This window comes from Daucus carota, chromosome 9 (assembly GCF_001625215.2).
Source record: "Daucus carota subsp. sativus chromosome 9, DH1 v3.0, whole genome shotgun sequence".
In the NCBI taxonomy this organism is placed as follows: Eukaryota; Viridiplantae; Streptophyta; class Magnoliopsida; order Apiales; family Apiaceae; genus Daucus; species Daucus carota.
The window spans coordinates 11,541,296-11,555,091 of record NC_030389.2 but is presented as its reverse complement, the minus strand read 5'-3'; the positions used below and the strand labels follow the sequence as shown (position 1 = coordinate 11,555,091).

General features: G+C 34.6%; 1 protein-coding gene across 2 annotated transcripts in view; it reads right to left on the bottom strand.

The window, feature by feature from the left end:
• Window positions 1-4,510: 4,510 nt before the first annotated feature.
• Window positions 4,511-13,796, bottom strand: part of LOC108202891 (structural maintenance of chromosomes protein 5) — a 33,429-nt gene continuing 24,143 nt past the window's right edge. Inside the window, exons 22-30 of one of the 2 annotated variants that reach the window (XM_017371493.2) lie at window positions 12,639-12,755; window positions 11,946-12,023; window positions 11,638-11,737; window positions 11,504-11,558; window positions 7,517-7,565; window positions 7,341-7,428; window positions 7,182-7,254; window positions 5,664-5,767; window positions 4,511-4,949 (exon numbers count right to left, since the gene is read on the bottom strand). In XM_017371493.2, the coding sequence (XP_017226982.1) occupies window positions 4,888-4,949; window positions 5,664-5,767; window positions 7,182-7,254; window positions 7,341-7,428; window positions 7,517-7,565; window positions 11,504-11,558; window positions 11,638-11,737; window positions 11,946-12,023; window positions 12,639-12,755 (726 nt within the window). In that variant the 3' untranslated portion in view covers window positions 4,511-4,887. The remainder of the gene's footprint in view (window positions 4,950-5,663; window positions 5,768-7,181; window positions 7,255-7,340; window positions 7,429-7,516; window positions 7,566-11,503; window positions 11,559-11,637; window positions 11,738-11,945; window positions 12,024-12,638; window positions 12,756-13,796) is intronic. The other variant, XM_017371494.2, reaches the window with a different exon arrangement.

Here is a 13,796-nt window from a genome sequence, read left to right as displayed (position 1 = left end):
ATTAAAATAGACTCTATAGCCTTTATCTACTATATATCCAACAAATATTGCTTCATCTGAGTTTCCTTTAAACTTTCAAATATTATCCCCTTGATATTTGAGGACAACGCACTTGCATCCAAAAACATGTAAGAACTTTAATGTTGGTTTGTTGTCCTTAAACAATTGATAAAGTGTGCTTGGTTAATTAAAGAAATATTCCAAGTATAACAAGCTTTATTTACAACTTCAGCCCAAAAATAAATAGGGAGTTGTGATTCACCAAGCATTGTTTTTGCAGTTTCAATGAGCTCTTCCTTTTAACTACACTGTTCTGTTGAGGAGTTCTTAGAGCTGAAAATTCATGATGTATACCTTTCTCTTCATTGAAACTCTTCATCATAGATTTCTTGAACTCAGTTCCATTGTCACTCCTAATCCTTGTCAATATCCGATATGGATCGATAAGTTTTTACTATCTTAATGTGATTGAATATGATTTCACTTGCTTCACCTTCTACATGCAGAAAATATGTCCAAGTAAAACTTAAGAAATCATCAAAAATCACAAAACAATACTTCTTTGCAATTGACATTATGTTGATTAGGCAAAATAAATTCATGTGTAGAAATTGTAGAGACTTATAATATTGAGAACAATTTTTTACTTTTGAAAAAGGAGCTCTTTTGTTTTTTTATCTTGACAAGCATCACATAAATCATACTTGGAGAATTCAAATTTTAGTATTCCTCTTACCAGATTCCTCTTGATCAATTCGTTCATTGTCTTGAAATTCAACTGAGACGATTTTTTATAGCACATCCAACTTTCATCCTTACTTGCTTTACAGAAAAGACAAGTGATTAAATATGCATTTGTAGAGTTAAAGTCATCAATGTAGACATTCCCTTTATCGTTTCCAATCAACATCACTTTGTTTTCCTTTTTGTTAGTTCCATTCTTGTTAGAACAACCTTAGGCTTATAAAATTTTTCACTTTTTTAGTTTTGGAAGATTCAAATCCACTTTAACCTTAGGAGTTTGTTCTTGAACCACAGGTCAACAGATTGATCACATGCATCATGATTTGCAGTATTATTTGAAATTTAATTAGCATACAAATTATTCATTTCAGGAATTCTACAATATATTTGAGGCGTGTTACATGCAGCAAAATGTGGCTTAGAAATTAATGGCATGCTGACATACTAAGATGATGAATTGTGAAACATAGGCACATAAGACATGTGAATATTGGGGAAGGACAAATGCATGGTATGATCAGCATTTATGTTATCAAGAACATTCCTTTCCAAGATCTGAGTAGAATTCATCTTATCAACATTCCTTGATTCCTTCAATTTTCTATTATTTCTTCCTCTCTTTTCAATCGTGTTTAGGAATCTATTCTCTATTAAGAACAACCACTAATTCTTTTTTTACTATATTAATTTTTTCTTGATTTTCTCAAGTTGAAGTAATTCAGATTCTAATATAACATTTCTATCAACCAACAAATCTTTAGCACTTTTGATTGTAGAATTTTTTTGGTTAATGATTTTAGAGAAGCTCTAAGATTGTATATTTCAATAGACATATCATAAATTATCTACTTGCATTCAATCTCAGAAAGTTAAAAAAAATTAGTGGTTTTCACCAATCCACTGCTTGCAGGGCTGCCTTCTAATTCATTTCCTTTTGGCAACAAGACAAGATTGACAAGGAGATCATAATCTTCAGAAATTTCTCCATCGGTTGCCTAGTCTCTGTCTTCAGTTATGAATGCTCTTTCCTTCTACTTTAAGAGCTTAAAATATTTCTTTTGGTAATCAACACTATGAGATGATGTGTTCTTCGTTTTAGATTTAGGCTTTCTGCACTCATTTGAGAAATGACTAGCTAGACCATAATTGTAGCAGTTAACTTTTGGTCTGTCAACAAAGTTTAATGACTTTGGTTGACTACTATTTCTAAATGGTCTAGGTGTCGAGGAGTTTATGTTGTATTTGAGCTTGGAGAATTTTCTAGACAAGAGATGTTCATCAATATCATTGAGCTCATTCTATGTAGAAGACTCATCATCCTCTTCAATCAACTTGCATTTACCTTTACTAGCTTCTACTCTACCTTGATAAGCCTCCATGCTTGGTGTAGCTTTTGTAGTCCTAGTTGTTGTACCTTTTATAGTAAGTCGAGAATCTTATATAACTGTATTCAACCTTCCTTATACATTTGATTATTACTTGGGAAATAATGGTATCAAAGCGGGCTGGATATTTAATATCAAAAACGATAAATAAGATGTCGACAAACAAGTATGAAAGCATGAAGATTCCAATTCTTAAGAAAACTGAGTACTCTACTTGGAAGGTTAACATACTGACGTATCTTGAAGCATCAGATGCTGATTATCTGGACATGATCTATGATGGACCATAGATCCCAAAGAAGCTTGTGTCACACACAAAGAAGCACAAGTTTTTTCATTTTTAAACTAAAGATAAGATATCGGTGGTTTTAATTAGCGATGTCTAAGTACTCTTTAAAGTTCGTTTCTTCACTTTTGATATTAGAAATACTTTTAACATCGGTGATTTTTACAACCGATGTTAAAGGCTCGAAGTTGTATCTACTTTCTCTAGTAGTATCATGTGATCAACATTCAAATTCTTATGAGATTCCCTACTCCTTATTTTGATTTTGATCGTTGACGCGATCTTTTTCTCCCTTGATATTAGTAGCCCATAAAGAATCAGAATCGTAGTTCCTCCTTCTGCTCGTCCCTATTCCTGGATTATCATAAGGCCTTAGCCTAACAATATATGTAAGATCTTGAGCAATCGTCTCTCGGGGATCAATTACCAGCATATTTGGTTTTGATTCTGAATAGCAGAAGGCAATATAGTGGTTTCGTATTGAAGCCAAGTAAGTGTGTTTGCCATCAAAGAAATAGTCGTGGATTGAAAAGGAATCAATTTTGTGTGCTGAATCGAGAGATTGAGCCCGGTGTTCTGAACATGGGAATCATCCATGAGTAGGAGCCTAAGTATCCTCCAACGAGAGAGTGGTAGTTGAAACGCCTGCTCCGACGATCTGGGAACTTGGTTTCATATTTGTGGATGGGGATATGTCCTTGTAACGGAGGATGGAGTGGTGGCTGCAAGAATGGAATGGAGGTTTTCCATTTCAAAACCGACAACTACTCGTGTAGGCAATGTTTAGTCGTCTACTCTTTAAATTGTGTTTCGTGTGTTAGTCTTGATTGTTGTTTTCCTTCCAATAGACATCGCCAATGATGTTGATGAAAACTTAGATCAGCAATTTGTTAAAAAAAGTCACGCGTATGTCCTAGATGAGACTATTTGGACCGACTTTACATTACTATATTTATCCTTGCAATGTGCTTATGTATCTTAAAGCCTTATTAAATATCAAATCAAGACATGGATCAAATGTGTAGATTCAAAGAAGTATTTATAGGAAGTGTAGAAGTCACAAACTCAGATTAAGCGCCCGTTGTTTGTTTGTTTACCTGAAGCAAAGCAGACGCTTCAGTGCTTTTGGATTCTGTTTTTCTTGACCCGTTTGTATAAATAAGGAAGAAACACTATTAAGAAGTTGAGAATGTTAGCTTCTTTGTCAGAGTATCTATTTCTTAACCAAATACTTTATTAACTTATTTACTTGTCACTTCTAATCTAATTCTTTACTTCAAGTAAGAAGTCACTTTTTTAAAACTTATCCAAATGGCCTCTAAATTTAGACTTCTTGAAGACAACTACTCGTAATCCTCATTCTAAGGCTCTCCTTGCCAAAACCAGTTTCCTATTCTCATTATTCATTCAGAAAACCACCGAGAAGTTCTGGACTTGTTTTTTAGTCCGAGAGTCCAGTTCGATCTTCACAATTTAAAAGAGCCTCAATTCTTTTAATCGACTGGGCTGTTTCTCTTGCAAGTTGTAGCCCATAGTGTTAAAAAATTTGTAGTAAATAGTTTTAAAAATATGAATCACTTTTTAAGATTTTATTCAATAATATATAATTGTCTCCGAGTCGCCATCTAAAATATGATCATTAACTTTTGCCAATATCAAGTACAAAAAATATTACTTCATGTTCAAAAAAAACCCAGGGGTGAAAATATAAATATAATAAATATTATATCAAGTATATCAAGTTAGCATCTTGGGATTTTCTCCTACAAAGTCGCTCTTTTTTTTTTTTGTGGAGGGAGTCGCTCTCAATTCTAAATGAATTGTATCCATGTCTAAGCCTAATCCAAATGCACACTGAATCAAACAATAGCCACCACCCACAAAAGTTTAAAAACAGATGTTATTTATCATGGCAAGGATGAAGAAAACATGCAGCGCCAGGGACAGTAACTGTTTAACTTGACGTAAGTATTCATGTTGCTAAGTTAACCTAGTGAGCGGTGATTAAGTTTTTGCATGACTGAAGAACAAACAGAAAATCTTATTTCAAACTAATACTGCATGAAATCTGAAGTTCTTGCAAGTTGCAACAATATGTGCATAATTGTTTAAGCTCATAACATACATCAACGGTTCCATACGACAAGCACCAAAACCGCCTATATATACAATGATAATACAATTTTTAATTCACAACTCCTTGACATGGGAATGGGAAAAATACTGCAGCTACAAACCTGTCCTTTTAAATACTTGCTATACATTGCATACTAAAAGAAACAAGATATCTTAATTTACTAATACAATCCAAAAGGTCTAGTGAATCAACACAGATGCATTTGTTTACTATGTAACATCTCAGGGTACTCATTCTGGATAATATCAGATGTAGCTGTTTTTGACAAAAAAACATGTCATACCTTGTCTTTGCTGCAAGCCTGCAACTACCTATGGAGATGGTAAAATTATTCTTCAGCACCGACTTTCTGTCAACGAATGCACGATAGAGGTCCAGGTTCCTCCACCACTCCATGCTAAAATGTAAGGGAAGAATGTAAGATAAACTGCCAAAAAATTGAAACACCACCCATTCCAATAATACGGCAGAGAATATTTTACTGGTATGTTTTAGCCAGTAATAACACAATAGTGCATGCAAGTATATCTATAAGCGCACTTAAATATTAATACATAATACCAAAGATAATATTTCTTTCTACAACTTGTATCGCCACAACTTTTATCGAGTATAAATAGTGAAATTTTCAGACTTTCCACTTGAATTTTGACATCCTCAATTTATTACGTCAAAGACCGAAAACAATATAATCTTGTTCTTGCCCAACTGCTGATAATACTTTGTGTACAGTTACTTTATGCATAAAAATTGCAAGAACTTGAGGAAAGTTTCAGACCCGATATAGACCATGTGCAATATGATGCACACACTTTTTAACCAGCACAATTTTGCCAAAAAAAATAAATTAAAACATAGAATATGGAAGACAGGACTTCAGGTACAAACTGAAAAACCTGCCAAGGCTTAGGATATATATGCATCAACACCACAAACCATGGAATATACATTTAATAGATTATTTAAAGGATGCAATTTCAGGTTTTATCAGTTCTTAGATTTTCAAAAAGAACTGACCAGGATTATACTTTATTGAAGTTCAGGGAAAAAAGTCGCAAAAAGTAGTCAATAGTGCAAACAAAGATAGATATGAAGACATAGGCAAAGTAACCTTTTGAGGACTGCTCTATCCATGGCCCATTCATTACATTTATGACACTACATGCCTCGCTGTATTCCAGATCTGAGAGCAGCTTTGGTGTAAGCAAGAAACACCTGAGCATTGTAAACACCACTTTAGAGGCAAACTTAACATAGGGACTATATTTGTGATTAAAAAACATTCAATGAGAAAGGGCAGAACCTTTATTTTAATTGGGGTTAATATAAAAAAAACAAAAACAGAAAAAAAACATACATCCACCAGAGAATTATAAACTAAAACTCTGCATTATACAAAACATTTGCCTGCTTTCTAGTTTCTAGACTATCTATCTAATTTGCAATTCTATCATGAGTCAATTGCATTTCGATGGATGAAATTCACTATCAGATTACTTGCTCTATTTGAACTTAACAGGTTAGTCACCTGAGCCAGGTTCCCAGACTCTTCCTTCGCACCCATGGTTGATACTCGACACTTTGATATGGACACTTATCATAGGCAAAAAGCAATACATAATTTTCAACAAAAACAAATATAGACTATTTTTGAACTTAGATAGTGGGTTTTACAAAACCATTTTCCTAAGATTATGGGTAACTTGACTAGATGAACCAAAAAAAGGTAATTGGTTGTTATCACTTTTCTTCTTTGGCCGTTGTCTCTTTTCTTCTTTTACTAACAATGATGCAGAAAAAATATAAGATATTACTTAAGAGAATTCTGAAGTGGTCTGCTGGAGGAGAAGATCCGTTTCTTCAAATGTGGTCTCATGTTTTTAGTAGTGAAAATAATGGCAGTAACAATACTAAGATATTAATAGTATGCTGTTTGTGGTACTAGTCCTGATGAGGGTCTTGCCGGTAAAAGTGATTGACAAGGAGGCTGTAGTGGGCTATTTGTTTGGTGGTAGTGGTTATAATAGTAGAAGAGGTTGTGTTTTTCCAAGTGGGTTCCCCGGTGGTGATCTTGCCAAAAGTAGTTCTCCCAGCAGCATAGGCCGTCCAACAACTGCTGGGAGGCTGGGACTATGGAAAAACCACTTTGGCAAAACGCTGTCAGGAAAGCCACCTCTGCCACCTGTCACCTCTTCTGCCAGAACCATGAGTCCCCTTGCAAATCTCCCACCACCTCTTCCACCATAAGGACAAACTCCACTAGCGAGACCCTCAACAACAGAGATCCATTAACAACCTTGGTATTTCTACCAAAACTACCACCAATTTTACTATTAAAACCATGATATCATATAGCATAGTGCTTTTGAATATATCATTTTGACAATAGTTAAAAAATACTTACATATATGACAATATTATATTGTAAGAAACATATCTACAAACTATAGAAGCAGAGTGGGTGTTCTCCGCTGCAATTACATCAACACCAAGGCATAGTTTTGATACTACACATAAATTGTACACGGGAGTAGACTATAGATTAGCTATATATCCATTCAAACAATAGCCCTCCAGGAGAAACATACTAGATATTTCCAATTCTATTGCACTTATGCCAAGTACTTACTGTGGTGTATTTGGTTGGCTAGCAGCTCTAACCAACTGCTGAAACATCTTTCTTTCATTAACCGGATCCATTCCTGAGAAAAACGACAATAGTTATACCCTGAAAGAAACACAGCATATACAATATTGCCTACTGTGGTCACAATGAAATTAAACAAACCTTGATTAATCTCATCAACAACTCTGAAAGGGCAGTTTGTGAGGTCTTGCAGCGAAACAAGGTAAAGAATGGTCGAAACAGAACGCTCCTGAAAAGTGGAATGATGTGTGAGTTTTCGTAATACCCATTAAAAAAAGCGGAAAATCATGACTAAAAATTCAGATGTACTACTCTACCCCTCCAGATTGATGATGGGCACTTAAAACCTGAAGTTGTCCAGCTTCCCTGATATTTGTGTAGAAAGACACGATGGGAAATAAACCAAATTAATAAACCATCTTAAATAGGGAGTTAAAAAAAAAAGTGTATATCATCATAATTGGGTTAGCAAACTAATTCCTGATTTATCCAAATTAATACAATATTCCAAATATCCTTAAATGTGTTCAGCATAGAAAATGTTGACCAATGTCTGTAAGCAGTCCTGAATAAGTTACATCTTTACAACCTATTTGTCTTTAAATTTTTGAATCTTCACAATACCTTTTGTCTTTATCTTCACTACCAAATCAGAAATCAGTACAGATATTAATTTTATTAAGTGCCATTTAAATTAGCATTACCGCACAGAGCAAGATAAGAACTGATGCAATGAACCTCAAGTCACTGCCGTTATGGTAGAACAGTAGTTACTAGTCTTCATGTTGCACAAGTTGCTATAGTTGATCAAGATTCAGTATATTTAGGTAGGACAACACCATGAATCAACTATAGAACTTACTGAATAGGTCAACTGGGGCAACAATCGAAAAACTCAAATGCTGACTTAATTGTTAAAGAGGACAATTGCAATTCAGAAAACTGGTACAAGGATATATCACAATCAAAGTCCCAAATATAATAATCATATAGACACTGCTGTTTTAACTAGTACAGCACTAAATTGGGCAGAATACATCTAGAAGTGTTGCTGCTTTACTTGAACTTCAATCAAATGTTAATTGCATTTGCACCAGGGTGCTTTCAGAATTTGTACGGGTGATCATTCTGGATTGCCTTAAAAGTCTGCGGTCATTGCAGCTTTTCTTGAGAACTCTACTGATCATGAAATAGTGGATAGGCACCAAAGGTCCTTCTAAATATTGAGATGCTTTTATACTAGGATGGGAACGTTTCTATTGACCAGGAAATACCATTTAGATACTTAAATGTAACCAGCGTTTTCCTCTGACTTGCTTTTCTTTTTGGTACCTCATCAGTCCATGTTCGTAGATACAGCCATGTTCAAAACATTTTTTAATGTGCATTAATGCATTTAGTATATATGAGAAATCTAGCTTTAGTTGAATACCACAAAACACAGATGTACAGAATAGATGCAATTAATGTGGTTTAATATAGTATTTCGAAAAGAAAAGGAGGTGTTCATCTTTTATATACCTTTTACAACCTTATGATGGTAAGAGGAGGATTAAATTTCCTACTAATTATTGTAACTTTACAAACATAAAATGAAGGTGAATTATCAGTGTGTGTGTGTGTGTGTGTGTGTGTGTGTCTATATATATATATATAGGGGGAGGGAGGGAGAGAGAGAGAGAGAGAGAGAGAGAGAGAGAAGGTAGATTATCAGCGTGTGTGAGTCTATATATATATCTATATATATCTATATAGGGGGAGGGAGAGGGAGGGAGGGAGAGAGAGAGAGGGAGGGAGGGGGGGGGGGAGAGAGAGAGAGAGAGAGAGAGAGAGAGAGAACAAACAAAGTAAGCATTTCCTTGGACTGAAAAGTGGAAACTTTGACCAAATAAAGGACTTGCACATAAAAAGAACTTTTAATGCAATAAAGAATAAGAAAGAGATATAAGTAAGAAGGAAAAATGAGGGAAAAAACACAAGACGAAACTTAATTTGCAAAATCCTTAGCAATATCATGTTTAATTTGAGTTCTATTCTTAATTGTTGCTAATAGTTTTACATAAACTAATTTTTCATCATAGACTATGTTGTATACCTGTACCCTGTACAAATATTGGACAAAGCCCCTGTGTCTTTAATTTCTAGAACTTCTGAGTCGGACCAACTCTATACCCAAGACTAAGTAACATAGTTTGTGTGATTGCTGAGAGTCTCGAGGCTTGTGATGTTTTCTATTGAAAAATACTAAATTAGTTCACCCTATTGGTTTTCTCTACATCTTCCAATACACAGAAGACAACTGGTGTTTCAGATCACTATAATAAAATCAAAAGCAAATGGATGAGGCAATGAATTAGAATCTTGAATTAGACTCATTTCACGAAAACATTACGGTAAAGTGTCCACACTAGTAAAGAAAATTGTTCTATGATATCAACATATCAATCAAAAGCATGTACAAAGCTAAATAGAGGACAGAGACCAGTCAGCTAATAGTTAATCATCTATTATCCTCAAAATCTTTTACCATGATTAACTTTTAAGTTAAGCTAGGAGCGGGTCTTGCATTCAACCTTAGCATCCAATTATAGGTATTTCGTTCATTTAGGATAGTGATACTGGATTTTAAACCAATTTCAGTTCGCACAGTGGCGAGCCATGATATCAATAGAGACAGTGTCCCAGCAGGCCTTTTTAAAAAATAGACATCACTCCTACAGATGCAGTAGCGGAGGCATGTTGCGCCCTCCGGGGGCGCGTGCCCCCTGGATTTAAAAAAAAGACTTATTTTTCAGGTAGAACCCACGTAAATAATATTAGAAATTAGGGCTGTAAACGAACCGAGTCGAGTCGAGTTTTACCGAGTTCGAGTTCGAGTCGAGCTTTTTTTTACCGAGTCGAGCCAAACTCGATTATCTTATCGATCTTTTTTCTTGGTTCGAACTCGAGTTCGTTAACGACCGAGTCGAGTTCGAGTTCTTAACGAACCGAGTCGAGTCGATACCGAGTCGAGTCGAAACCGAGTCGATCGATAAAAATTTCAACTTTTTTTCTTTTCTTGGCTTTGATTTTGTCTACACACTTAAAAAATATTAAAAATTAAAAGTTTAAAATAAAAAGAACAAAAACCAAAAATCTTATTATTAATCCATTCTTTAAATAATATAAAAAAGATTATTTTTCTAATGTATATAGCTTACCGAGTCGAGTTCGAGTTCGAGTTTAACGAGTCGAACTCGAGTTCGAGTCAAAATCGAGTCGAGTCGAGTCGGACATCTAAAAAGCTCGGATCGACTCGTTAAGCTTATCGAACAGATTTCGTTGTTCGAACTCGAGCTCGTTAACGAGTCGAGCCGAACCGAGTCGAGTTTCTTACCGAGTCGAGTCGAGTTTCTTAACGACCAGCTCGGTTCGTTTACAGCTCTATTAGAAATATATAGTTTTAAACCTCATGTACCTCCTAAATCTCAAATTCGATATCATAATTTTATTATAGTTAGTATTTTTCTCCTTATATTCTTTTCACAAAAGTATGAAGGTAATTGAGGGCTCAAAAGATATCACTAATAGTCATGTAACTCATTACGGTTAAAAATAATTTAATTTGCCACCTAGAAACCATGGACTCTAATACGGCGACACGGGACTCTGGGTATGAGGACTAGGGGATTCCCCAAACATCGAAGAGTCTTGGATACAGGACTCGGCAAATAAAATAATAATAAATAAACATATAGATAGATAGATAGATAGATAGATATAGATATAGATATTCATGACAAAATTTAAATATGTATAACAATTAACATTTTCTTTCATAAATTATAATCCGTAACAAGTACTAAAAGTTTCATTCCTAAAAATAAGTGGAAAACTAATTAGACTCGGTTAACATTATAGAGGCAGAGATGATAAAGTTTGTATGTACATATAAAATGTGTGGTTTTATATAGGCGGCTGCTATTAAAATTAGGTTACAAAGACCTTGGGCTCGGCTTTTTCCTACTTGAATTGGGCTTTTTTTACTTGGGCCGAGTCCCAAACGTGTCTGCCCCGAGTCGGGGCCGAGTCTAACCCCGTTTTTACCCCAACTCTCCACCTGGCGAGTCTGATATGCACTCAGCCGAATCGGGGCCGAATTCCCGAGTCGGACTCGCATACGGAATCCAAAACGAAGAGTCCATGCTTCCTAGAATCTCACTAAATACTAAAACAAATTTAACCTTTTCCCATATTCGGAGAGTGCTGTTCTACCAAAACATATAGACTTAATGAATTTAAGGGATATCCACAATTGCTATTACCTGAATTTCACTTTTATAAGTATCCCGTAGTTCTCATAGTCTATGTCCCGCTCATCTGGAAGAAAAACACTGTATTAATATAGAGGTAATGAAGTATCCACTCTCTATATAGAACAAATCATGTGTATATATACCCAATGAAACTTCTCCTGCAACAGCCATATCTTTAAAGTTCCGACTAAATGTATCATTTATCTGAGCAACGAGATCTCTAATTGTTGGAAGCCAGCTTTCCTGCAAACATTCCATAACTTAGCAGTTAGAACTGAGTAATTAGTTTAAACAAGTACAAGTTTGCAAGTATTTAGTAATTAGTATTATAGTACGATTAAAGTCAAAACTCTTCTTCAATACAATAATCACGAACACAGAAGTATGAGCTTATTTAGCAAATAAAACCACTCACTTGAAGAAGTACAACTAAAAGCAATTAAATTTTAACCTTTAAAGCATTTATTTCATCCATGCATCTACGTAATTCCAATTCAACTGTGTCCTGTTTGCCACTAAGGGAATCTATCTGCAAAAGAAAAAATCTTGTACCATCACTTCTATATGATTTAAATTATGGGTTAAATATCAAAGTGGTCACTGAAGTGGAGGCCATATATCACTTTGCTCACTAATCTTAACGAGGTCTCATTCCAATCAATCAAGTACCTCCAAATTTCAGTTCAAGGAGTAAAAATATTATTTATAATGTTTGACACATTACTTTTGATAACTACCACAACCAATTAAAAGGTTATGACTTCTAGTATTTATGATAATATATTGAGATTTTATCAATTCTTTTTACTATTTATTTTTAATTAAAACAAATAAAATATTAATATAATAAAAAATAAATAGTAAATAGACTTTATAAAATCTAAATATATTATTATAAATACTAGAAGTCATAATATTTTACTTGGTTGCGTTAGTATTCATAAAAAATGTGTCAATATCTATAAATAATTTTTTTACTCCTTGAACTGAAATTTGGAGGTACTTGATTGATATTTATTGTGACTTTAATGATTGAAATGAGACCCCGTTAAGATTAGTGAGCAAAGTGATATATGACCTCCACTTCAGTGACCACTTTGATATTTAACTCTTTAAATCATGGATCAGACATTGCTAGATTTACTTTTCTTTGGCGGTTTTCATATTCTTCCAAAATGTTTTGATTAAGTAAAAGAATGGAATTGGCTTCAGACATTGTATCCTCAATATCCTGCTTCAGTTCCTCAACGGTAGATGGCATCTGCGATCATGAAAAACATGTCACAGTGATCAAACTTACCATTCAACGTACCAGGAAAAGATCAACTTCACAACAATCACTTTGAAAGAATATTAAAAAACTGGACACAGCTCCAAATCAACCTTACAACTCAATATACAGAGAAAAGGAAGGAATTAAGGATTATATTTCACATGTATACTCATTCAATGATATATAACAATTTTACACACAATGTTGGTCGACCATATGATAAAGATTGTGGTTTTCCTATACTTACTACAATTCATGTGGTTGTATCATGTTCTGATATTTAAATTTGAGCAGTGTTTGATTTTTTCAAGGGTTAAATCTTTTCGACAAAATGTAATGTAACTAAGATCAACAGATTAGTGACAACAAAGAGTATCTGTAATGTCATGAGAACATATGATCGAACAACCAATCCATTAAAACAAAAGTACTTCATATCACCGAAAAGCTGACTCCCTTAGTATAACCATAAAAGAAAATTTGTGGACATGAACTACCAGGTCTTTCTTGATTTATAAAACTATATATATATATAGGGTCTTACTCCAATACAAACTACTAAATTACAAACTAAATAAAACCAATGCGATTAAGTAGAATGGTATGGGTTTTGAGACCGGGGATGGATCATGAACCCCGAGATGGGCCTAGACGGGGTCTAAGTGGGCCCTAGTAGGGTCGGGGCCTGACCTAGTGGGACCATGGTGGGGCCAAGTTTTGGCTCTTAAGGCTATCTGAAGCCTGTCCAGGGCCTGTGCTGAGCCTTGGCGAAGCCCTAGCGAGTCCAGGGTGGATTGAGTGGGAGCGAGTGGGTGATGTCATTTAGGTATAGTTTCTCTTGGTTTGTATTTTAATGGTTTGTATTTAAGCAATTGCCTATATATATATATATATATATATATATATATATATATATATATATATACTAAAACAAAGCCCACCTTACATCAGCATTGCCACATGTCAACTTCTCCTTTGAATACTGACATCATCTCCCACTAGCCATTGACTTATTAATTTATTTTCTCT